Raw genomic sequence first — 25,696 nt, 5'->3', positions numbered from 1 at the left:
GCTTTGAAGTTTACTTCATTTGTTGCTTCTATTTTAGTACTTGTTCTTAGACATAAATTTTTGATTCTGTAGAATGAAGTAGTTTATTTGGATATAGTTATTCTGTGGTTGTAATTCATATTTTAGGACATTAGAAAAATAAAATTCCAGACAAATTATCTTTTTGAAGACTAGGCAGCATGGTCTCCGACCTTAGCCTGTTCCAAACGGAACAAACGTACTAAAAAAAAAAAAAAAGTCGCTCGCTCTCTAATCTGTCTTCATAAGTCATTAGGTTCTTGGAGTTGTCGTTACGTTTCTTATTTGTTTTTACCATGTTATTTTTTTTATTTTAACACGAATTGTTTATATATATATATATATATATTAAATTAAATACACAAATTATTAATGAAAATATGTATTATACAATCATAGCCATTGAGAGAATATTTTTCAGTTCTTTATTTAGTAATATAGCAATATTTTAGAAATACCACGTGTTAGAAAAGTATAAGTATTCAACTCATTAAAATATTAATAAAAATGGATACAGAGCCTCAAGAAAATTCAGATTTGTTAACTGCGAGACCAAAGTCAATTTCAAATGGAAATATTCATAATGAAACCACGAAAAGTCCTCCGGATGGAGGATTCATTGCCTACGCAGTCATGGTTGGGTCCTTTCTAACGAATGGCCTTTTATTTGGAGTAATGAATTGTTATAGTGTTATTTATACGGAATTAGTAAAGTCATTACAAACCGAAGGAGTCGTCAATGCGGAGAGTCGTGCAGGTTAGTGCATATTCATACCTATATCTATTTTTAAATTAATAGATAGTATACCTATGATAAGTACTTTGTGAACTAACATTTATATGGATTTTTAAATATAAATAATGTTTTGTTTATAAAAAAAATATACATTTTAACTTCTTATTCATTATTATAACTATAGAACAAAAACAAAATTACCATTCCAGATTGTGGTCTATAAAAAATTTATTAATTTTATATTTTTACCTCTGTGAAAAAAGATATAGCTATTAAATTAAGACTAGCGCCAAATACAGCATCAACATCTTTGACAACTGAATTCTTTTTTCTTTTTTAATAAGTGAAAATAGAATGGTAAGTCTGCCCATGTTATTGGTGTATGTCTGTGAGGCGCCAGTGAAATATGATAGGTGAGTGGTGATGAAAGCAGGTCAGTTGATCTATGAAATTTGATAAGAATTAATTATTAACTAATTTGATAAGAATTAACTATGAAAGTTTCTAGAGAGACCACCTGGAGGTTAACCTGATACATATAACCTCTATGTAAATATCGCTGTAAGATTTCATTACTAGAAATCCCATTCACCCCAACAGTCAAATGTAGTAGCCATATTTTTGGTTCCATGAATAAAAAAAGGTTTCTATGTAAAAAAGGTTTTTTACATAGAGAAATTTGTCATGGAGACTTACATGCCTTAGGGGTAACATGTAGGTACTGCTCAGTTGGAACAGGTACAGGATATTAGGTACTCACCTCTTCTTGGGAAAGTGTGTGGGGACAATGTGCACCTTCTAAGGAGCCGTGTGAAAGGCATAAAACTATTTCTGCAATCATACCTCAGTTGGCCTTAATATAATTATTCAAGTGAAATAATTGTTTGGAGGATATGGACCCTAGCAGGCAGTGTCCATGCTTTACTTTTCACTTCTTTGACATTCTAGAATTTGTGGGATTGACCATTTAGGCACTTTGCCTTTGTGCATGATGCAAGACTTCACCCTCACTTAATTATTAGTAATAGGGTTTAACAGCTTCATTGGTAGCAAAATAGCTCATCTGGTTGACTTCCATGTAGTTTCCCCTGGAAACCATCATGATTAACTTTTGTTTAATTCAACATGATGGGTCAACTTACCCATTTCTATCCTCATCTACCTTCTCTCACTGGTATTCTGCTAGTGTATACCGATAGTGTAGGTGGGGACTCCATTTTTACCTATTTTAAAAAATGCCCCATTGGTAGTTATATACCCTAGCAGGTCAATCTCCACACAGTTTCTTCTGAAAATCATTGTGGTTAGTTATTCTTGAATGTATCGCATGCACTAACTGGCCTACTTTTATTTTACATATGACTCCTCACTGATGCCCCGCCAGTATATACCGATAGCGCAGGGGGGATAATTATTTCATGTTCACCAATTAAAAAAACCTACCAACGTGATTAGTCTATGAGACCCATCCATCGTTGACCGAAGATACTCGCGTCTATTACGGAACAGTCGCCACCGGGCGCTAGCGTTCCATGAAGTTATATTGATGAATTTATAGATTTTTGGACTGAGCATAGTAAATTGTATTCAATTTGATGTGTTGGCATTCCTATATTCGGTATCTGAAGATACGTCTAATTTAGCTTTAGTCTAATAGTTATAATACAATACTAAGGTTAGCAGAGCATTTAGTTTATCTTCGGTACTGTAATGTCAGTGATGAAGGATCGGCATTCTAACGTAGTAAAAAAATTCAGCGTGTCCATGTACATACATTTGCGTTTCGTCCCGGCGTAGAATATACCACCCCTTCCTTTCCTGTGGTGGTCGTGTGATAGACAGCAGCGTCTCTTTTTAAACATCACCAAAGTCTAACTGCGGGTGCCAATTTGCCTGACAAGTGTGGCAACTACTAACAAACCACTACAGGATATAGGCCTTGCCCATAAAATGCCATAAGGAACGGTCCTTACACACTTGCATCCACTGACTCCCTGCAATCCATTTGAAGTCGTCACTCCATCTAATGCGGAGTCGTCCTACACTGCGTTTTCCCATACGGGGTCGCCAATCAAGAACCTTTCTTCCTTATCGGTTGTCGGTTTTTTGAGCATTTTGACCAGCCCATTAGCATTTCAGCTTGTTTGTCCTTCGGGCTATGTTAGTCACTTTGGTTCTTTTGCGGATATCCTCGTTTCGGATTCTATCACGCATAAACACCGAGCATAGCTCTTTCCATAGCCCGCTGAGTAATTTAAAGCTTTTGCATACGGGCTATCGTGTATCGGGCCATGGTTCGGTTCCATAAGTCATCACTGGCAACACGCACTGGTTAAAAGCCTTCATCTTTAAATTCTGAGGTATTTTTCATGAGAAAGTGTAGCATGATTTTTGGAAAGCTGCTCAGCCGAGTTGGATTTATCGGTTGACGTCTCGGTCGAAATTGGATTTACCGAGTCTAATAAGTTGTCCAAGGTATACATACTCATCGACAACTTCAAGCGTAGTGTTCTCAGCCGTAACCGGTATAGGCGTGACATGGACGTTATACATGATTTTAGTCTTGCCCTTGTTCATTCTAAGGCCGGTAGGATATTGAGAAGCATTGAGACGTCATTGAGCATAGTATTTAAGTTCTCCAGGGATTCTGTCATTATTACTATATCATCGACAAATCGAATACGAGTGATGTAATCGCATTTGATGTTTATACCATATCTTTTCTTGTCCAGCAGTTTGAAAACCTCTTCCAATGCAACTGCTCGTTTCGGGGAGTTCCTTTCGAAAAGAGTTTCGGGGATATGGCGTAACGTTGTCCTATACTTTTCTGCACTGGGATGGGTAAGCTGGTTCTGTACTCGGATAGACGTCGTAGTCTTACTGTACATACGCTTTAGCACTTCGAAATATCTAAAGTTAATCTGGAACCGCTGGAGGGACTGTAATACCGCCTATGTCTTGATCGAATCAAATGCTTTCTCATAGCCTACAAACGCTAGACGTAGTATCAGATTATACTCTTACATTTTCTGTATAATCGGCCGTAGCGTATGTCTATGGTACTAAAGCTCTTTTAGAAAACAGTTTATTCGGCTAGATGGAAGTCTTGTTTGTGCTACATAGATTGTTTAATGATAAGACTGACTATATTACACCTTTTTAAACTCCATCAAAGATTCATGCAATATTGGTGAAATAAGGTTTTTGATATTTTTTTTTTATTTGCAAATACATATAATGCGAAAATTTTGTTTTGGAAGGTCAGTTATTTATTCTTTTTATTTTATTTCTGGTGAAAAATGAACTTGTTTGCTATTGTAAATTCTCATTATTTGATATTTTTCACATAATACATATGTATATTGCTTACTACTGCCACTTTCTCTCATGTGTACCAGTATCTTCTTATCGACAGTAATAGAAACATAAATTGATTTATTTAAATTATATTTCTAAAATATGTTTATAGAAGGATGACATTATGTTATAAACTTGTCGTGTTCTATAAGATTATAGATGGTCTGCTGTCAAAAACATGATGTAATTTTAGTAGAAATCTTGATAAATATATACCTAATTTTAATATTATATTTTCGTAATAAAAATTAGAAAAATGTAAGAATTACTATTTTAATTAAAAAAAAACCTTTACATACACCACAATATTAATAACCATGGATAAGATTAAGCAAACACCTACAATGTTAATTGAATACGGTATTGGGATTGGTGCTATACAAGCATTAGATTTAACTGATTCGTACATACATACATATCTGTCACGCCTGTCTCCCATTAGAGTAGGCAGAAACAATGGAACGCCAAAGGCTTCGATTCAAACAAACCTCTTTCGCTTCTTCCACATTCATCAATCTTTTCATACACGCTCGCCGGTTACGGGTATTTTTAATTTGGCCCTTCTTCAGCACGTCGCCTATTTGGTCAACATACGTCCGTCTTTAACCGATTCATGTTTTAGATTATAGAAAATTAAGGATTTGCATTTGCATATCCTTCATAGGATCGCTATTTGACATTTTCTTATCTTATTGGTTTGCTATAGTGCATATATGAATAACATTTTTTGCTATTATTTGTTTATATATGGTTTATAGATCATTTATATCTGAGATCACTATTGAACAGTTGTGATGCATTTATGATTCAAGATATAAACACATTATTTCCTTGTTATAGAGAGTTTATAATGGAATGATTTTTTTTTATGGATGCGACGGCTACCAATTTTGGCTTTGTGTTTACAGTCAGTCAGGATCAGGACAAACGATTTTATAAATATAAATATTTATTTATTTATTTGTTTATTTAACTTTTTATTGCACCATAAATAAAAATATACAATGACAAGTGAATAATTCAAATGAAATACAGTAACATAAATGCAGATTGAAATATACACATAAAGGTACAAAAGGCGGTCTTATCGCTAGAGCAATCTCTTACAGACAACCTTTAGTTAAAGGAAAACAGATAGAAAAGGGCAGGTGGCGCAAGAGTGAATTAATAATTTTCGTGCATAAAATACAAAAACATGTAATGCACAAAAATATCAAATACATATAATTTATTAAACTACTTACTATAACAATATATATACATACACACACACACACACACATGTATACTGTTTAATGTAGTATATATTTTATGTGTGGAGAGGATGAATAGTCACTGTATCACTGTTTACTGTATACTGTATTACTGTTTTTTTTATGGATTTACTGATTAGGTCTTATCTAAGTAGGTTTTAAATCTAAGAAGTGTCTGCATTGATATAGTTTATATGCTATATCAAATATACTGATCATAAATTCAAATCTGTCATCAGTTTACATAATCTTCGTAGATAGGTAAATTCATCACTTAAACCATTGATTTGTACACATAGGCCTGTAAAATAGATAAAAAATTTTTTTTAATACATTTTTATTTTTACATTATGCTGAGTTTCGTAAAATAACAATTAGGATATATAATAAAAACAACGCTAAATTTCTACGAAAAAAAAATTGCGCGAATAAATTCTATCGATTGTTCAATGACGAAGGGGCGAAATTATAGCGTAGGTTACACAAGTCTAAATGAGAAACTTCGTTTCTTTTTTTTTTAAATCGCTTAACATTCCTTTAACAGGTCACGCAATGATTTAGTTTAATTGACAGTCATTTTCTAGGATATAGATCACAGATAGTATTAATATATGTACCTACTTTGGGAAGGGGATTGTTAGTAGAGAAAACCGACGACCGCAGTGCTAGGAATATACCCTATTAGATCGATTTCTACGCGGTCTTTCTAGGAAATTACTTTAATTTCTGGTGGCTTTGTCATTACAGACTTACTGACTCAACTTAAATCATGACCTAAACAGCTAAAAAAAATTATCAACTCAGCTATCTGAAAATGAAAAAGATTTCAGAATAGATAAAAATGTATACACATATTTCATTATCGTCATTTTTTTTCTGTTGTATGTGTGCTGTTAAGTATGTGTATGTTATGTATATATTTAATTGTGTATTATATTATATATGTATGTGTATGTATAATATTTATATAATAGTGCGCCACCTACCCTTTGTCTTTTTCTCAATGTCCTCTACCCAAAGGTTTTCTGGAAGAGATTGCTTAGCGATAAGGCCGCCTTTTGTATCACTTCTCATTAATATTTATTGTATTTGTTATTTCTCTTTTTACTTGGTGCAATAAAGTGTAAATAAATAAATAAAAAACATTTGTAAGATTATCTCTACGTTACTGTTGTCGTTGTGTTGTGTAATCACAACTGTTATATTATGACAGCTGTGATTACATGTTGTAATAATTTGTAATTATATATAGAAGTACATAATACGTTATTATCTATTTTAAATTAATGTACCATATAAATCGTCGCTATCATTGAATAAAATACATTATATCATCATCATCATTTTAGTCATTATCCGTCTGTTGCTGGACATAGGCCTATCTCATAGACTGCCATAATGAACAGCCCTGAGTCCACTAAGTCCAGCTTTAAAATTAATTTCCAAAAATTCTTAATTGAGAGGCAAAAGTTAGACATTCCTGCAAGTTACCTCCATGTCCCATTTGTCAGCTAGTGAGCTGTCATATCTGTCTGTTTACTGTATATTAATCTTTTTTTTTATTGTACGGATAATCTGGTAGTATTATTTTATTGTTACCTATTCCCTTTGGCCGCAACAGAATATCAGTGCTTTGCTCTTTTGAGGCCGAAGCAATAAACTGAGTTGTGGCCATTTTGTATTGCTATGCCACACTCACAAACGAAAGTTGCATTTGGTTTTATGTATTTTTTTGCCATTTATGTTATCTCGCTTTTTTTTGTGTATGTATGTTGTAATTTGTGTGCTGTAAGTAATGCAAATAAAATTATCTATCTATCTACCCTGAGTCACCTGCATCCGTCCACTGCTGGACGTAGGTCTTCCTCATAGACAGCCATAAGGAACGGTCCTGAGCTACCTGCATTCACTGACTCCATGCACTGACACAATTCATTTGAGGCCCTTACTCCATTTAGTGAGGGAAGGGGAGGGGGGTCGACCTACACTGCGTTTGCCCGTAAGGGGTCGCCACTTAAGAACTTTTCTCCATCGGTTATCGGTTCTTCGAGCTATGTGACCAGCCCATTGTCACATCAGCTTGCTTATCCCTTGGTCTATGTCGGTTCTTTTACAGATATCCTCGTTTCGGATTCTATCACGCATAGATGTTACTCGTATTCATTTTTGTATATATGTTATCTACTCGGTACATAATAATTTATTGGCCGAAGTCGCTCTGCTAAGCTACTCTTATCATTAAGGCATCAATAGAAACAAATTGTCTTCTAAATAGGTTCAATCAATGATGGTATATTAACAAAAATACAATAATACTAGTTTTTACTCGCGACTTTGTCCGATTCACTGGGATATGTTGATTGACTGGGGTAACTAATAACCTATATCCTTTTCCATTTCATATAGTATTAGTATTATTTAGAACTAAGTCCGTCATTCCTTTCTCTTGTGGGCGCTGCAGACCTAAAGGAAGCGGTAAGAGACCCAGAAAAAATTGATTAATTTACACAATAATCGATTAATTTAATTTGAAGTTATAGTGGTTTTTAAGTAGGTGAAAAAAATAGGGGCGTTAAAAAAAAATTATTCTCAAAGCGGGCAGTAGACAAAATAAGTTTGGGAACCCCTGGTTTAAGTACATGTATAACCAAGATTCGGCTTGGCTATTTTTGTTTATTAAATGATTGTAATAATCTAATTATTCTTCTAGAAATAAAAAAAAAATAGTATTTAGAAACCTAACAGGTTTTCTTGAATTGAGAAGCGACTATGTATTCTAACGACACTGAATTAAAAGATTTCAAATAAACGTTAATTGTTAATTTTTAGTCATAATGAACTATATTTAACGTTTATTTTGCTGTAATGTTAATACGTACTATATTGATTAAAATGACATGATTGTAAGATAATCGGGTAAATCGGGCGCCGCCGGCGTCGTTGCCGGAGACATACAATGGAGGCGGTGGCGCCCGCGCCGAAGGTCGTCTTATTGCGTCTAATTTCATTCTTTCCACGCATTGTCGTAATCACTGTAGCTGTCGAATAAAGTTATATGACTACATACCAGAACTGCACAATATGACTACATAACAGTATTAAATATATTTTTTATTCTATCTATTCGGAATACGATATGTTTTGTTTATAAATAATTGCGAGTAAAAAAAGTGTTTTTTCTCCAACTTCAGTTCATCCCATTGATCACTGATGTTACCTGGTAATAATACTACTATGTTATTTGTTATTTATACACTTTTTAACAGGTACTAATATCTTATTTTACTTACGGTTCGATAAACTTATCTTCTTACTAATGTAATAAAATTGTAACGGGGCGATGTCTGTACATGGAAGATATTTAAGAATAATTGATATTGGTGTGATAACCGATGGGGAAGAAAGGTTCTTCAGTGGCGACTCCGTACGGGCAAATTCAGGTCTTCAGTCCATCCTACAGGTGTAAGATGGACTGACGACCTGAAATGCATTGCAGGGAGTCAGTGGATGCAGGTGGCTCAGGACCGTTCCTTATGGCAGTTTATGGGGTAGGCTTATGTCCAACAGTGGTTAGATAATTGCTGAAATGATGATGATGCATGATGACATTATTGTAATACTTATATACATGTTTCTCTTAAGAAATCTGTATGTTTGTTCCTTATTGTGCCACGGAAATACTACTACACCAAATTGAATACGGTTTTCATAGCTGTGTTCATGAAAATACATATAATTTAAAAACCGGTGTTTGTTTAAGTGCTTACCTATGTACCCCCAAAGTTTACGCGTACGAAGTTGCGGACAAACCTAATTAAGCATATATTTTAGTTGTTATTTTTTACTTTTCCATGAGGTAGAAACTCAGTTTCTTTTTCATATCCTATGTTGTACAAAAAAATAACTTAATTTGAAGAGAAATTGCAATTCTCTGTGTGTTCTACATGTGTAGAAGGGACTGTCATTCTTAATCGCATAAATGCTGAAACTATGGAATGAGCTATGCTTTGACCCAGTTTGACGTTTTGTTATATAAAGGTTGGATTGGATCTAATTTTGAAATTACATTATTACATTATCTTTGGGTAGAAGGAATTTTAAAGTTGAGTTGAACGCACTAGATTAATGTATTTTTTTAGTCTTTGTGGTAAATGTACAAAACAGTGATAACATTTTGACCATAGTACCTACATAGATACGAATACAAGGAAGTAAATCAGGACTTGTTATTTAGAAAATCAGGACTTGTTAGTTATTTGCTTGTCCTTATCGGTTTGCGTCGGAGCAAAGTTCACTGCTCGTCTATGTTTATCAACACAATAATAGAACTGTAACAGGTCGCGTCTGTATCAGTATGAAAATATATTTGTAGAATAAAAAATAGGATACAACAAAATATGGCGGTATATTTATAAGGAAGTTTAATACAATACTGTTTGTACCTAAGTGTACTCTAAGATGTATATATGTATATATTTACATCATAACTGTTTCTTATGATGGTAGATAGTAGAAAGCAATGGAACGCTAAATGTTTCGATTCATATAGACCTTCAACAATATCTTCGTCCAGCACTCTAGTTACAAGTAGGTACTGCTAATTAGATATATTTATATATATATATATCTTAGCCAATTGTGAATCGTTTTAAATTATTATATTTTTACATAATTATTGTTACTACTCATTATTTGGAATCTCCCCAGTTCTCTGAATTATCATATTTGTAATATTGGTAGGGAAACTAAAGTGGTTGAGTAAAAGAAAATCTTGCAAAAAAAGTATTATTTCCCCTTATCTTCTACGGCAAAGCATACGGCTTATTTTCTTAAAACGACGACAAGTACATTTTGCTCCGTAAATAAAAAAAAAAATTACTGTCCTGCCAAAAATGATATATTTTCAAAAATAATATTATATTGTATCCAGTGTCACTCGGTCACTCAAATGTATTCAGGAAATAGTGGAATAAAGACATTCAAATACTCGTACATATTTATATATAAATATTATTCTCGTGTAGAAATAGATTACTATTATTGAAACCTCTGTTTCGGTGTTTCTCCATATTCAATATTTAAAGAACGTGTCTGTCGTTAGAAGTGGTAACTCGTTTAAATCACGAGACATTGTGTGTCACTTGTCAACTTTAACTGCTTGTAAAGATTTCGAATTTTACAGCTTCTTGTTACTAGATGTATCTTAATTGAATATTGGAGTTTGTAATAATTTTAAAAACGCCTATGTTCTATTCCATAATTTTGAAAATTAATCTATTTTTACAATTATTACAAATTCAATATATTATTTTGTACTATTGGACAAAAAGTAATAACCTGTTCTTTTATTTCAGCTTTGGTGGGTCCGTTGGCGATGGGAACTATGTTTCTGCTGTCTCCGCTTTCGGGAGTTTTAACTGCACTTATGGGACTTCGGATGACAGCGGTACTCGGTGGAACTATAGCAACTGTAGGCTTGCTTATATCATCCTTCGTTGTGAACAATGTCAATGCTCTCTATTTTACCTATGGAATAATGTATGGCTTAGGAGCATCCTTCGCTTATACTCCCTCTCTCGCCATTCTTGGACATTATTTTAAAAAGTATTTAGGTCTAGTAAATGGTATAGTTACTGTTGGTAGTTCCATATTTACAGTTTTTATGGCATCTCTCATGGAGTATTTGATAAATAACTATGGTTTATTATGGCTTTTCAGAATATTAGCTGTCTTTACTTTTGGTATAGCACTTTGTGGATTATTATTTAATCCTATTTCTGTAATTATTCCCGAAAAACCAATAAAAACAGATGATTCCTATAAGACGCTAGTAAAATCGATATTAAATGTAGATATTTGGAAAAATAAACGATATACGTTATGGGCACTATCAATGCCTCTTTCCTTGTTCGGATATCTAGTACCGTATGTTCATATCAAGGCCCTTATGAAAAATCATTTTCCTGATGCAGATCATAATTTACCACTGCAATGTATAGCAGCGATGTCTGGTGTTGGGAGAATAATTGTTGGTTATCTTGCTGACAAAAAAGGAGTAGATAGTATTACGTTGCAACAAATTTCATTTTATGTCATCGGTACCCTCACTATCATTCTGCCGTTTGTAACTAATTTTGGTCTATTGGTAACTATTGCCTTTGGTATGGGTTTATGTGATGGCACATTTATTGCATTAATTGGACCAATAGCGTTTGAATTGTGTGGCAATGTGTATGCTGCACAAGCGATTGGCTGTATGTTGGGACTTTCTGCATTTCCAATGTCTGTAGGGCCCCCGGTAGCGGGTTATCTTTATAGCATTTACAATTCTTATAAGTTACCTTTCATCCTTGCTGGCATTTCTCCTTTAATGGGAGCAAGTCTTATGTTCGCAATTCGATTTCATAAAAACAAACAAAATTCTGAAGCCACTACAAACGGACATTTAGGACTGGTCCGAAGGGATTTTGGTAAGTGTACCTATAAGTACTTGCGTTTAATATTCCTATGATTTAGATTATTTATTTATATAATTCTTTTTATTAATTTCAGAAAAGGATCCAGAGGCTTAATAAAATTTATTTATTATTATTAGTAAGGATTTTAATGTGAATAATTTGTGACATAATAATCGAGTAGATATACAAATTATGTGATATATTTTGACATCCATTGAGAGTGCCTAAGGAATTAATTGAGTATAGAGTGGAAATTGTTTGCTAAAAATTTGCCTATTGGCGGTATGGGCTGTGGTATATGGTAAGTGAAGGTAATTAAATGATCGTTTGGTTCTGACTTTTTTAATTGAAAAAATAAAATGCAATTGTAATAAAATTAAATGCCAAGTATTTATGTCATCTGGTACAACGAAAACTTAAATTTGGAAATCATTCAGTTTTAAATTGTGTACCTATAGATCTCAATTGTAAATGTAGCATTTTTGTTGTTTTCATTTGTTACTTTTAACTTGCGCGGTTTTATATTATCTATATGTGGATTTGAATCAACACGAATATAAATAAAAGGAATAACTAAATACTATTTAGTGCACTCTGTGTCTTGGCTGTATGGTCGTGGTGTTTAGAAAAAGCTGAAAGACTACGTATTGTAGCCATGACTAGTATATATAGATAAACTATTATTAATTACTACTATAATCAAATCCCACAGGCTTTTTCAGCACAGCATTTTCGTTTCCAATAATCCTAATTATTGAAAAAGGTATAAATTGTACCTGTTATTTAATTGCGAGATTTATATATTTCTGTATAATAATAATTGATATTAAAAGAAATATAATTATAAAATCCTATACAATTTGTTATGTTAAATGTTAATTTAAACGCATAATAATATTTTTGTACGCATATTTTATCAATTCTGAGCCAATTTTTCTGATTCTTTTTTTATTGAAAAAAGTAATTCATTATTTACTTCTGTAGTAGTAACAATTTTGACAAGATTAAAGTAGGGATTTTGATCGAAATATGAAATTATTAATATTATATATTAAAACATATTTTATGTTATTTTTTGTACATTATTTAAGGCCGATTTTTCAATATTTTATTAAGGTGAAGAGTACTTATTGAAATATATAACCATATGTATATTCATAGACTCACAAGCACGCCTTTATTTTTATACAAGTACAACGTTTAATTCATCATAATATTTAACTACCGTAATGAAATTGAAAGAGAGAAATTTATACAGAATAATAACATAATATATAAATTATAAAGTAAATGCTCATTCTATATTATATTAACTAAACTTGTTATAACATTTTGTTGTTCGTTGTACAGGCTGATTTATAAATAAAGAGTCAATGTAAAACTTATTTGTAAATAAAATATCTTAAAATCCTGTTGTTATGTTTACCATACAAAGTTCCTAATGTGACATTTACGTTTATAGATAGTTAATAATTACTTATTATTTAATTATTTTAAATAATTACAATAATTATTTTAAGTAATAGTTCATTGTCCTAATAATATTTTTGATAAAATTTATTGACAATAAATATTTACGCTATAAAATTATGTGTATAATTGTAATATGTAAACGAAACAATATTAAAGTGCATAAGTTTATATAGAATCTCATCTCATTATGCTAATAGAGACAATATTTGTTTATATTTATTTTTCGATAACGTAACTCGAATAAATTTTATATATTTTGTTTCACATAAAAATATAAATATAAAGCAACCAAAAAAAAATACATGTCGAATTACTTAGAGGTACTTATCCCTTTGAGAGAGCTGATTACTTTTTTTTATTTTTTTATTGTAGTTAGATTTCAAATACAATTTAAGTACCTATCTATGAATTTATAGTATGGATTTAGTGCAATTATTAAGTTGTTAATATGAAACATATCACGTAGTTTGAATCGATGAAATATTATTATGGTAGATACTTTTGTTATCGCTAGATAAGTATACTCAATTGTGAATAATAATGACCTAATTATACCTACTTGAAGCACATGGTGTAGCTTACAGTGGATATAATACAGCTCTGACGTTATTGAAACTGCCTTAGTAATAAGATTATGATTTTGTAATATATATATAGGTATGCAGCTTTTATTTTATTATTGTATTGAGAGGATTATATATTTTTGTATGCTATTTGCTGACGTGGAAAATGCTGGTTAATAAACTAAATGCCTCAACCGAAGTATATGCTAGAACCATAAGAATAAATAATCTGGGACAAAACTTAAGTTATACAATAAATATACGTGTAACGGGAATTTTATTAACTAACTATAATTATCGTACAATTGTTTCGATAATAATTATTAATATCTTAAAAAAAAAGAACAGAAGTTTTAACAATAATAAATATTTTTGTAAAATTTATCAAATTCATCTACTACAGTACGCCCTATTTTAAAAGTTGAGGAACTACAATAAAATTATACACAAAATCCGACAAAATAGAACCTAAAATGTTAATGGATTTATTGCCACCTTAATAAATAATTTCATCCATATTTTTTTTTTTATTAAAAAAAACATCCTGTATGTATTCGTATAAAAAATATAAAAATATATCTTAGTTTTGAAACTTATTTAGTAAACAATTGGGTGTGACTGTCTCAAAAAACATGGCTATTATAATTTTATTTTGTTAAGTTTTTATAACATTCTAAAAGTTTATGCCTTTCATATTTATTTTAGAATGTATTTATGTAGCTAATAAAACTTCCACAATTTATGACGAATCTAATAACAATTATTAAAATTTATCAAGCCATTACGGCTATGTGTTGTTACAAATACAGACAGTGTTATTACGTATACTAAAATTGTAACGAAGCCAAAACTGTACCATTTATAGAAATAGAGTTAGGGATATGTAGTACACGCGATACTGAACTGAAAACGACGGGGTTTGAAGTTTGTCAGTCTATTTGTAGGTGTAATTGATTGTGATTAATTTTTCAGAGTATATATATTAAGGTCAACATATGAACTATAAAAAATTTAAAATGTTACTTTTCAAAGGAACTAAATTGTTAAATTATTATTAATAGTAATTAGGGTAAATCGTTAGACTGGTATAAAAATCCTATATCCTACTCTATCCCAAATAGATAAATATAGTAACATTAGTATTGATTGAGTTGTTAAGGTATTACGAGGTTATAAACTAACTCACTTTCACATTTACAATGTTAATAAAAATGTAAAAAACTACATGCGAACACAGCTAGTACATACAAAACTAAAATAACATTATTGTCGTTTCATTGGTGGTCAAGTAAAAAGTGCAACCCTTTTTTGTATCTATGAATTGTCATACTAGCAAAAAATTTTAACATATGATGCATTACAGATGCAGATTATTTCATTTAAAACATGTTAATTGTTTCTACTAACTACTCGTTATTCCGATATGGGTTTCATGTTTTTATCTTTTATATTTGAAGATTAAATATATTTAAATTTTTAGAATTTTTATATTTTGTTATTAAATTTATATCAAAATATTATAACGCCGTATTAAGATTCGGAACTGTATTTAATTTTGAATTCTGTGTAATATTGAAAAAAAAATTTACATACAACATCATTCAAATAAAGTACAGTATATGATGTATTCAACGAATTGGTAGGTACTTGTCAATTAAGTAAATAGTTTACATTATATTTTTGCAACTAATCTAAAAAACGTACGTAGTAAGAAATTGTATTACTCATCGTGAGTAGTAGATATAGCTAGCTATTGAATGCATTTCTTCCACAAATTATGAAAATATTTCTGTATTATTTTAATTGTAAGATCGTTATTAAACACTTTATGTGACATTAATACCTTTTATTTATATCAAAACGCTTAATATAGAATTATACTGACTCAGGTAGGTTTATGTTTTTGTCGGTGGGTAGTAATACCTATTTAAAAAATTTGCAATATTATATTTTTCTATATCTTTGTAGTTGTAGGTACATATAGTTTGGATATTTCAATTCATTTTTACTATCAATAGTGCGACTATTAACTTTAAAGTATGTAATGAAGGTAATGTTTATATTATTTGTTATAATTACTTATTACGAGTCATTTGTTATATACGACGGGTCATTATGGTGTCTTTAAATCTATTTTGACTTCATAGGCAAAAGGGTTTAAAAAAGACTTATCTGTATTTTGTTATATTACTGTATTTGTAGTATTATCTGTATATTATTACCACTCGAATAATTAACACGAACAAAACAGTGTTATTGACCATTAGTAATTCAAATAAAAGTAATTTATTACTTGATTCGATACTTAAAAAAATAATTCTTAAAAAATTGACTACCTTTACGTTAGGTTTTTTTAAAACAGATTATATTTTATCATCACTCCTTTTCAAATTAGGAACATGTTGTGCCTCGACGGAAAATACGATTAAAATTATAAATCAAAACCGGCCATATTCTTGTGAAGCCAATTCGTTGCGCCGGGATTCTTTCTTCTGAATAGCCTTGTGATAAACCGTGTCCAGTGCTCCCGAATGAGTAAACTCTTATTTCCACTTCCTCATTAGTTGGCGAGTTATTTCTCTGTGATGCCCAGCGAAGTGGCTTCGATAATCTGAAGTTGTATAAAGGAATATTATGGATTTCGATACAAAAATTTTGAAGAAATTGATGTTTTGAAGGTATATGTGCGTTATGGTTAATATTGTAATTTGAGTAGAAAATATCACACAGCGCTAATTCAGGAGAGCTTTACTATGCGTATCTATTACATAACGTACCTATATTTTATTATAAATATATAGTTACATTACGTAATAGAATACGTTAAGTCAGACCAATATGATACGAACCTATTTAAATTGTGAGCATTAAAGTGCCAACCGTGGCGACACCGGTGGGTGAGGTAGCCTAATAAGTAATCCTATTCGGAATATTCAGGTATATAAACCGATACATTACCAAGATTGATTGGTACCTATACCATAAGAATGTGTTATTATTATGTTTATAACGTGGAGTAATTACAAATACTTTCTATCTATTCCGTGCCCTTTACTGTATGTAAGTATGTATACATTATTTTTAATGTACAAAAATATAATTGTGCACAATGAGAATGAAAGCAAATCAGGTAGCCCGTCGTGGTAAACTCGCTACAAATTAATCATGATAGTTTCCTGGGCCCCCCTGCGTCTAGAATATATCCTTAGCAATGGGGACTAACATCCCCGTTTCTAACAATGCCTCCCCCCACATAAGTATATTAAAGTATATGGGCAATTTAAAGATACACTACATGTTGTTTTTATATTTATTTTATATAGGTACATATTTTTGTTTCTCGACTTAACATGGTGGGGATATATTTAGTTTTTATTATCATGTTTTCTGTATATATTTTCGTATTGATTGGACCTCATAAAAAGTGCTTATATCCTCTGTATCTACTGCATGTAGGTATGCCAAATCTAATTATACATAATTCGTGATGAAGTACATATGTCTCGTAATATTAGTTGATGAAATAAGAGAAGAAATCAAATCTGGAATTTAGATCTCTCTGTCAATCCAATAACTAAAGGGAAAATTATTATTATATTTCTCTTAAATTTAGGAAAGTATTAAGAAAATTTCATCACATTGAAGGTTAGATATATTGTTAAAGAGACGCAAAAAATATCAAACATTTGGCGACCTTATCACTCCATCAAGGCCAGGTTGAAGGAAGTTTTACTAACATTCGATTACTTAGTTTAATTGAGGTCATTCGAACAAAAGTAAACTCTGATAACTCCTATCTATTTAGGCAACGTTGGTAACATAAAGTATATAGTAGCTTATAAGGACGAATCGTTTAGATTCCTTTACCTTTTTTAAGTATTTATATTTGAGAGATATCATAAAAGAAGGTTTTCAATTCAAAGGTATTTTTTTACGATATATTCACGACGTTTTAATTTATTTATACTTTATTGCATACAAAGATTACATTGTTATAATTTATTTTTAACAAAGATGTACAACAAGGAAGCTTAACTGTAAGAGTTATCTTCTATTAAATCCAGAGTGGGAAGGAGCATTAATTACTAGCGGGTAGTGTGTGTACAATTAAGAAGAAACAGTATGGTTGTGGTGTTTCTATTAAGAAATTATGCTTATTTGTACACATACTATCTAATAATATTCAAATATATTTACATTCAAAGTACATAAATATCAGTATACAAAATAAATATATATACATAGACGTTTACGAGAACAGAAGACGCTATAATGAAGATGCAGATATAATCTGGGCACATAAACCGTGAATGATTCACTATAGCGTGAGGAAATATGGGGAGGTATTTTAAGAATGAGGCATTTAATTTTTCCACAGGACTTGCCAGTGGGAACAAGGATATTGAAACGCTCACAAAGATAATATGGGAAAGAGGGATTATACAGTACAGAATTATACAGAACAAAATTAACACATGAAAGTTGCGGCATTGATTGACAAACCGGGAGCCATTTTAATTTGGTGTTAGGTATAAGTTGAAACATCATAAGTACTTGAAGAGAATAAAACGAATTCACAAATTTTGTAGCCGTTCCAATTTATGTTTCATTTTATTATTAATTATACTTATAATGTAGTGTGTTTCATTAATATTAAATCACTTACTCTGAGAAATAATCCATGTCTTCCAGAACATCCGGCAGTTCTCTGCCATCTACATCAAGAAATATGAAGCGCAAAGACGCCAGAGTCAATGTGACTGCTACCTCTATAGCCACGATAGTGGCATCATTAATTGGTTGAAACACGATTAATAAGTAACTAATCATAGCTCCCAGTTGACCGGCAGCGAGATAGTTAGTTAGTGATAGCAAGATAGTTGCTCGTATTTTAGTGGCAAAATACCGGGGTGTAATGTTAAGGATCAATGCATGCCCAACAAGACGGAATGCTAATGCAATTGAAGAAAGGAAATTGCGTAATATTTTCTGAAAATAAATAATGCATATAAGAATAAGTATTTACGTCGATTTAAATTTATCCCAATCTTACGACTACAAATTATTAAACTAACAATAACGTCAGATATTATAGGTTTTGAAATGTACAAAAAGAAATCGGGAATAGATAAAAGAAAGATTATAGTATTGTTTTTACAATTAATATGATTGTGCATAATAACAAAATGCTTGCAATCACATTTTACTAATTCTCTTTTAATACAACTAAATTATAATTTAAACTCATATTTAGAAGAATAATTACATAGTTGTAACGCCTATTTAAAAAGTCAAGGCACAGAGTTGATTCAAGGTAATATTACATTATAGGCTCAATGTAACATATTTTATTCTTTTATTAAAGCTCGTGAAATGAGTTAATTAAAAAAAAAAAAACACTGTAATTGAAAGAATAAAGAAAACGAACTTGATCAACAAATAAATCTCCTGTAGTGAAAGCGCCTGTCAATAAAATAACTATCAGAGGCAATTGTCTTAGTTTCAGTTTTTTTTAAGTATTATTATTAAACATCCAAGTACGCTGACAAAAGAAAGAACCGTGAGTAACGTAATATTTGAAAATTCTTTGCTATATATTCGTGTATATAAACAACTCCATTGAAAATAATATAAACACCAAAATAATAATGACACTAAAACTGTCATTCTGATGTTATACGTGGATAGTACTCCCACGCATGTTGTGGTATCGTCCAAACTGTGGTAAGCCTAAAATAAATAAGTAAGAAATAAAAACAGTTTACATGTCATAAATAGTTATACATAATAAGTGTACGTATATATATATATATATATATATATATAATTATAAAATCTTTTGTCTTGTTTGGAATATTCGTTTGTTTTATAACGTAAGCATCAGTTAAAAAAAATATTTTTAGGAAAATTTAAATCTAAAAAGAAAACATGATATCACATGTATAAAGCTGCGAATAACAGCTAAGTATATTACATACTAGCTAACTCGGTAAAGATTGTTTTGCCACCTGATGGCATCTTACGGCTCTATTATCATAAAAATCTATTAGCATAAAAAACTATTCTATTTCAAGTTAGAGCACACAGTTACGAAATTACAATAAAATCGGTCCAGTGGTTTCGGAGATTAGTGTGAACAAACATTATGAAATAATATGTAAAAATAAGTTAAAATGAGTAAAATGGGTAGGTTACCCATGACATAGAACATATTATGAAATTTTGTGAATCAAAAATGACAAAATTTGAAAGACCCGTACTATATCAACTGCTGAATACGCTGTGTTGCGTTAGTAGAGAAAACTCAACATTTTTTGGCTTTATCGGCTCATGTTTTTTTGGTGAAAAAGTTCAGTTTCGTTAAAGTTAATTTTACCCTGCATAAATATACCTATACCTAAAGGAAAATTTGGGTTAAGAATGTGTTAAAATACTAGATTTAAATTAAATTTACTAAATAAATAGATATCGTTACTTCATGCCGGATCAGCGATTAATGCTCTACAAATCGCAAATCCGGCCCCACATGGAGTATTGCTGTCACTTATGGGTGGGAGCACCTAGATACCAGCTTGAACCCTTCGACGCAGTGTAATGACGAGCTATGAGAATTGTCGATGATCCCACGCTTGCAAGCGGTATCAAACCCGTAAGTCTTAGGAGAGATTTTGGCTCACTCTGTGTATTCTACCGCTTGTACAACCGATTGTGCTTAGAGGAATTATTTAATATGATGCCTATGGCCACTTTCTATCATCGTACGGCTCGCCATCGACAGAGTGTTCACCCTTATACCCTACAGCCTAAATGGTCGCGTACAACGCGGTTTGAGAGATCTTTTCTCCCACGAACACTCAGGTTATGGAATGAGCTCCCTGCCGAGGTTTTCCCATGGGGTTGTTCAAAAGGGGGTAAAGAGGTTTCTTCAGAGTCGGCAATGCGCCCGTAATACCTCTGGTATTGCAGGCGTTCATAGGCTACGGTAACCGCTTACCATCAGGTGGACCGTATGCTTGTTTGTCACCTTAGTGGTAAAAAAAAAGATCATCTATATAACACATCCTACAATATATTTGTACATAGGATACTCTTTAATATATTGGTAAAGTTGCAGGATATACCTAGTTATCAATTTAAAAGTGGCAGGCTTACTCTGTGATTAACAGGTCTTATCTTGAAGTCACTGCATAATTTAATCACGTTTCTTTTAGCTGCCGTAAATAGTATCTTTTCGGCTATAGGTATCTTGCTGTTGTACAGCAGCCACTGTGGAGATTGAGGTGTCCATCTAAAATATTCAATAGTAGGGAAGTTAATATTAATTTATATATACATACTCGTAGTAAGTAGCAGATGGAAATTGTATCTCAGTAATAGATGGAAAGATTTTTAATTTTCATTTTTCCATAAGATTTTTATATTTTCTTTCAAACTAACCCTATCCTAACAATCATAAATACAACAAAATTATTATACAGGTGCGAATTGAATCCACTCACCGAGGGTTCCGTACATAGATATAAGATAAAATTACCTTTATTACATTACTTATACAAAATAGACACCTAATATTCAATATTACTGGTACTATAATTAGTAATAAATGAAATTTCTTATTTAGAACCATACTTTTGGTATAAAATTGGACCATAAAATTTAGATCGTTATTTTATTTTCTCTGTAATATTAATTCTAAACTGTATTTATTTTAAATTTTTTGTTTCACAAACTTTGGAAACATTATCATAATAAAATGTAACCTTTTTATATGATGCCTTTTTGTCTATCCTCATTGTATCCTCTAGAAAAAAAAATATAATATGTTTTGAATCATTTCCATTACTATATGTGTGGGTCAATAATATAGGTAAAAAAAATGTAAACCTATATTATTTTTAAAACTTACTATGTTTGTCGTTTCCGATAACTGTTTAAACTTTATCCGTAATTCATTGTATGAATAGAATAGAAATAATTTTATTCAAATAGATTTTGTTCACAAATTCTTTTAAATCTACATTTTTTATGATTATACTACTAGGTTTGAAATGTTATTATCTGCTTAGAAGTCATTCCGCGAAGAGGCTGCGTATCGATTTTTGACTAACACTTACATATATTCGGTAATTGATTTTTATTTACCTATATAGATTAAGATTCTGGAAATAGCTCTTGAATACCAATATGCAATAACAATAAATATATTTTCCCATGTATGAAAATAGGTAAATATTATCTTAGTATGAAAAACAAAAAGGCTCCAAATATAAAGGAAATCAAACTATACGTTTCCATATTTGGTAAATTGTTAGTTATTGGTACAGCACATATCATGGCAAGTAAACGTGGTGACATCACGATCGTATTTAGACTGGTTCGCCAGTGGTTACTTTTGAGATTTCACATACTGTAAATCATGAAAGATTGTTATATGCTTAGTCTTATTGACCTAAGTCTTTTCATTTCGAAATGCTCTAATTTTTATTTATATTATATTATTATTATTTACTTTAGATAGAATATATAACTAACAATGGAGGTATCATTATTGACAAGTACTTCTCCCGACTAACTAGGTTCCGGCATAGAATAGGCCACCCGTTCCTTTTCCATTATATTTATATATTCCTTTTATATCTTTGTCCTCAACTAACTTAAGCTAGTGTAGTACAATTGTCAGGTAGAAATATTTCCTACATTATTTAGTAGTATACGAGTCTCCGACTTATTTAACTTGCTGCTGGCTTTTGCGCGCTTCCTCGTACGCATGGATTTTAGAAGTAGTAAAACCAATGAAATAGACCATTTCTAGATGGCATATCAAGATTAAATATATATCACATTTTCAGTTAGATCTTCAGAAATACAGCAGTGATAACCGCATCCAATTTGATGCAGTCATTTTTGCGTGATGCTGAATCAAACAGACAGACAGATAAAATTTATAAAAAATGTTGTTTTGGTATCTATTGGTTTTATAAAGACCTCTCATGTTAGTTGTTCTTAAATATGCCCCATGTACAGACATCGTTTAGTTACAGTTTCATTATAATAGTAATATGGATAAATAAAATAATTGATGATATAAAAAATTTCGTTATTGATATGATAAGTAAGACTGTTAGTTTGCGTTATGGACTTATGCATAAAAAGGCCCAATTATAAAAATCTTAAGTAAACAGTTAATTTAAAACAATGCTAACATTTAATTTTATAAGTGTCTATGTGTTTATAGGTAGAGTCTTTTAAAAATATGACGATATAAAAGTGCTTCTCAAGAAGTCTACTTAAATATTTTTGAATGTGACTGTACTTGTATATACAGATATATTGTTTACCCTTAAAAATACGCATAAATACACCTACAAATATTTATGAACAATGGTTTCGATATTAGGAATTCAATTCGCTTTAATTTCTTTGTAGTCTTCTAATTATTCATTCTCGCATAATTTATAATTCTAGATAGGGTACGCGTCAATGACATCGTGCTGTGATTATGTATTACCGTTATGCATACAGCGTAGATAGAGATAAATGACGCAGTATCTATTTATGTGTAACTACTACTATTTTATACACACTTTAAGTTTCTTAATTTGTCTATATTTTTGTATTTTTATATTTTAAATATAACTTAACAATCAACGAACCGATTTTGATAATTCTGCAATCGACAGTATCTCGTATTGATATCATAATAACGATGCTATGATTAAAGTTTGGTTTTATTAACATAAAAACAGTATTCTTATTATATTCACTTACAAAGATATTAATGTAGCGTGAACTTACTCAATACAAGCTCCATGTATGGTGTGGTGCTTCCAAATAAGGATTTTAAAAATACCAAGAGTCTAAACCAGCCTTCTGAACTACAAAATGTAATCTACTACTCCCATGAATATTTGTGTAATTACATCTACCAATAAAGCAGTCCTCTTTCCAAAACTAAAATGTAGATATGTAATTATTTTCTTTTTAATATTAAAAAAGAAATTTATTCAAATGTTTACTTTAAATAAAGCCATATCTGTTCATTATTTTTTTAATATTGTAAATGTTAAAATGATTTCATTTATTTACACACTGTACCGGCTCTACCAATTATGGTGAAATTTGGAAAACACGTATTATTTTTAGTGAGATATAGGCTACTTATTATCCTGGTCATGTTAATATAGTCGCAAGTATATTTATTTCTAAATGTCATTTACTAATATTCTAAAATGTTGTAAAATCCCACCTGTCGGCAAATAATCCAAAAATTATGCATCCGCACATGGAACCCACACGATAAATAATTGCTGTAGATAGCATTTTCAGTTTTCATCGCAAAAAATTAACCACTGCATATAGAAATTTTTAAATTAAAATAATTAATGGAAGTCAAGGACGTTATTGGCTAAAAATATTTTAATGTATTCATACCGAATTTTTTATCCAAATTAACCACAGCAATTTAACGTGCCACTTGTCACATTTATATTTCTCAGTGATATTACTTATCAAATAAACAGTACATAAGCATAGGCATTGTTACTTCATACCTCGCTGATGGAATGCAATTCAGCTGATCTGCCGGTCGAATTAGGAACATGTCTTCGTATTGGTTAAAAATAGAAGGAATCATGAGTATGGTATAAACTAATACCACTATCCATTTCCAAACACCAATTTTACCCAAAACGTCAGTAGTTACGTCTTCATATACTGTTCCGATTCTGCAAAATAAAAATTATATTCAAATTATCAAACATGTTAACCGGTTTAATGCAATTAAACAATGGATACCGTACATAGACATTGCTCTCTAGATATATATTATATTGTAAATAGAGGATCATTAGCCTTTGACATATAATGACTGTATAGATTTATTCGCAAATATGCGGTTTTATAAATAAATAATAATATCAAGCATCGGTGTCAACAGTGTCAAAATAATGTTGTTTATTAACTGTTATAAGTTTACACTTTTCGCTACAATTCACTACCACATTTAGTCATTTTGAAATAGAATTTTGTGCTTGAAGCGAAAAAAAATTGTTAACTTTTTATTAATAATACTATATTTAGGCGTCAGAGGCACGTGAAGCTGTAATCTACGAGTACTTACATAATATGTGGTTATTTCCTATGGACCGTTTATTGTAATTCTATAATTTTATTCTAAATCAAGAATCATAGAAGAAGTTAGTCATGAAATATGAATGTAAGTGTTGTAGTATCCAGTGCAATTAAAATAGATAAATAACGTAATATATACAACCTTGATTTAAATGTGAGAAATGCCATTGTTTCCTTTCCCGGTTCCAATTATTGTGTTCTTTGGAAGTGAAATAATAGTTTTTCTTGAAATTCTTCTTTTAATATTAAAGAAAATCCAATTCAAATTGTAATCCAAATTTGATTCCTAATATGATGTATGTTAATATAGTAGATAGAATCTAGAATAATTATTTTATTAATAAAAAGACTCTCTAATTAATAATAGGTAAACAGCTATCAATCAGACATTTTAAGGTCCCATAATTAAAAATTGCTAAAATATTTTTTTTCATGCAACTTAGAATGGCAAACAAGCTGACGGCCCATCTGATAGAAAGTGATATTCGTCGCCAATAGACATGAGCAGTACCAAGGACATAACAGAGTATACTATTTCGCCCATGATACTCTCTATGCGTTGCCATTCCTGAGGATCAGGGGTTATTCCCCTGTAAATTCACTGACATATCCCACACTTTAAATCGAAAATCAGCCATGAAAACACAACTGCTTCACGGTTAACACACGAATGAGACAGAGGTGCCCAAGCAAATAACTTTTGTACAA

At 31.0% G+C, this 25,696-nt stretch overlaps 2 protein-coding genes across 3 annotated transcripts; one reads left to right on the top strand and one right to left on the bottom strand.

The window, feature by feature from the left end:
• Positions 1–278: 278 nt before the first annotated feature.
• LOC113509593 (monocarboxylate transporter 10) lies at positions 279–15,694 on the top strand. Of its 2 annotated transcripts, none has more exons than XM_026892943.3 (3): positions 279–775; positions 10,719–11,834; positions 11,917–15,694. In XM_026892943.3, exons 1-3 carry the CDS (start codon positions 526–528, stop codon positions 11,934–11,936), a joined length of 1,386 nt encoding a protein of 461 aa, XP_026748744.1. In that variant the 5' UTR covers positions 279–525; the 3' UTR covers positions 11,937–15,694. The 2 variants fall into 2 exon arrangements, with proteins under 2 accessions (XP_026748744.1, XP_052755237.1); XM_052899277.1 differs by lacking the exon at positions 279–775 and adding an exon at positions 8,004–8,584.
• A 71-nt stretch (positions 15,695–15,765) lies between these two features.
• LOC113509798 (uncharacterized) lies at positions 15,766–25,696 on the bottom strand. The gene is made up of 5 exons (XM_052899278.1): positions 25,131–25,696; positions 24,409–24,582; positions 21,011–21,146; positions 18,525–18,847; positions 15,766–16,469 (listed from the first exon to the last, which is right to left on the bottom strand). Exons 1-5 carry the CDS (start codon positions 25,154–25,156, stop codon positions 16,250–16,252), a joined length of 879 nt encoding a protein of 292 aa, XP_052755238.1. The 5' UTR covers positions 25,157–25,696; the 3' UTR covers positions 15,766–16,249.

This window comes from Galleria mellonella, unplaced genomic scaffold (assembly GCF_026898425.1).
Source record: "Galleria mellonella isolate WM207_F2 unplaced genomic scaffold, CSIRO_AGI_GalMel_v1 utg57, whole genome shotgun sequence".
Classification (NCBI taxonomy): domain Eukaryota; kingdom Metazoa; phylum Arthropoda; class Insecta; order Lepidoptera; family Pyralidae; genus Galleria; species Galleria mellonella.
This window is presented reverse-complemented; position numbering and strand designations above follow the sequence as displayed.

Bases quoted from the DNA above. Each gene is read 5' to 3' on its own strand.
- LOC113509593 (XM_026892943.3), top strand. From the start codon at position 526: ATGGATACAGAGCCTCAAGAAAATTCAGATTTGTTAACTGCGAGACCA. The intron at 776-10,718 runs GTTAGTGCATAT...CTTTTATTTCAG, and splicing joins CAATGCGGAGAGTCGTGCAG to CTTTGGTGGGTCCGTTGGCG. The intron at 11,835-11,916 runs GTAAGTGTACCT...TATTAATTTCAG, and splicing joins ACTGGTCCGAAGGGATTTTG to AAAAGGATCCAGAGGCTTAA.
- LOC113509798 (XM_052899278.1), bottom strand. From the start codon at position 25,156: ATGGCATTTCTCACATTTAAATCAAG. The intron at 18,848-21,010 runs GTAAGCCTGCCA...ATTTATTTTCAG, and splicing joins TAAGACCTGTTAATCACAGA to AAAATATTACGCAATTTCCT. The intron at 16,470-18,524 runs GTAAGTGATTTA...ATACAACTTCAG, and splicing joins GACATGGATTATTTCTCAGA to ATTATCGAAGCCACTTCGCT.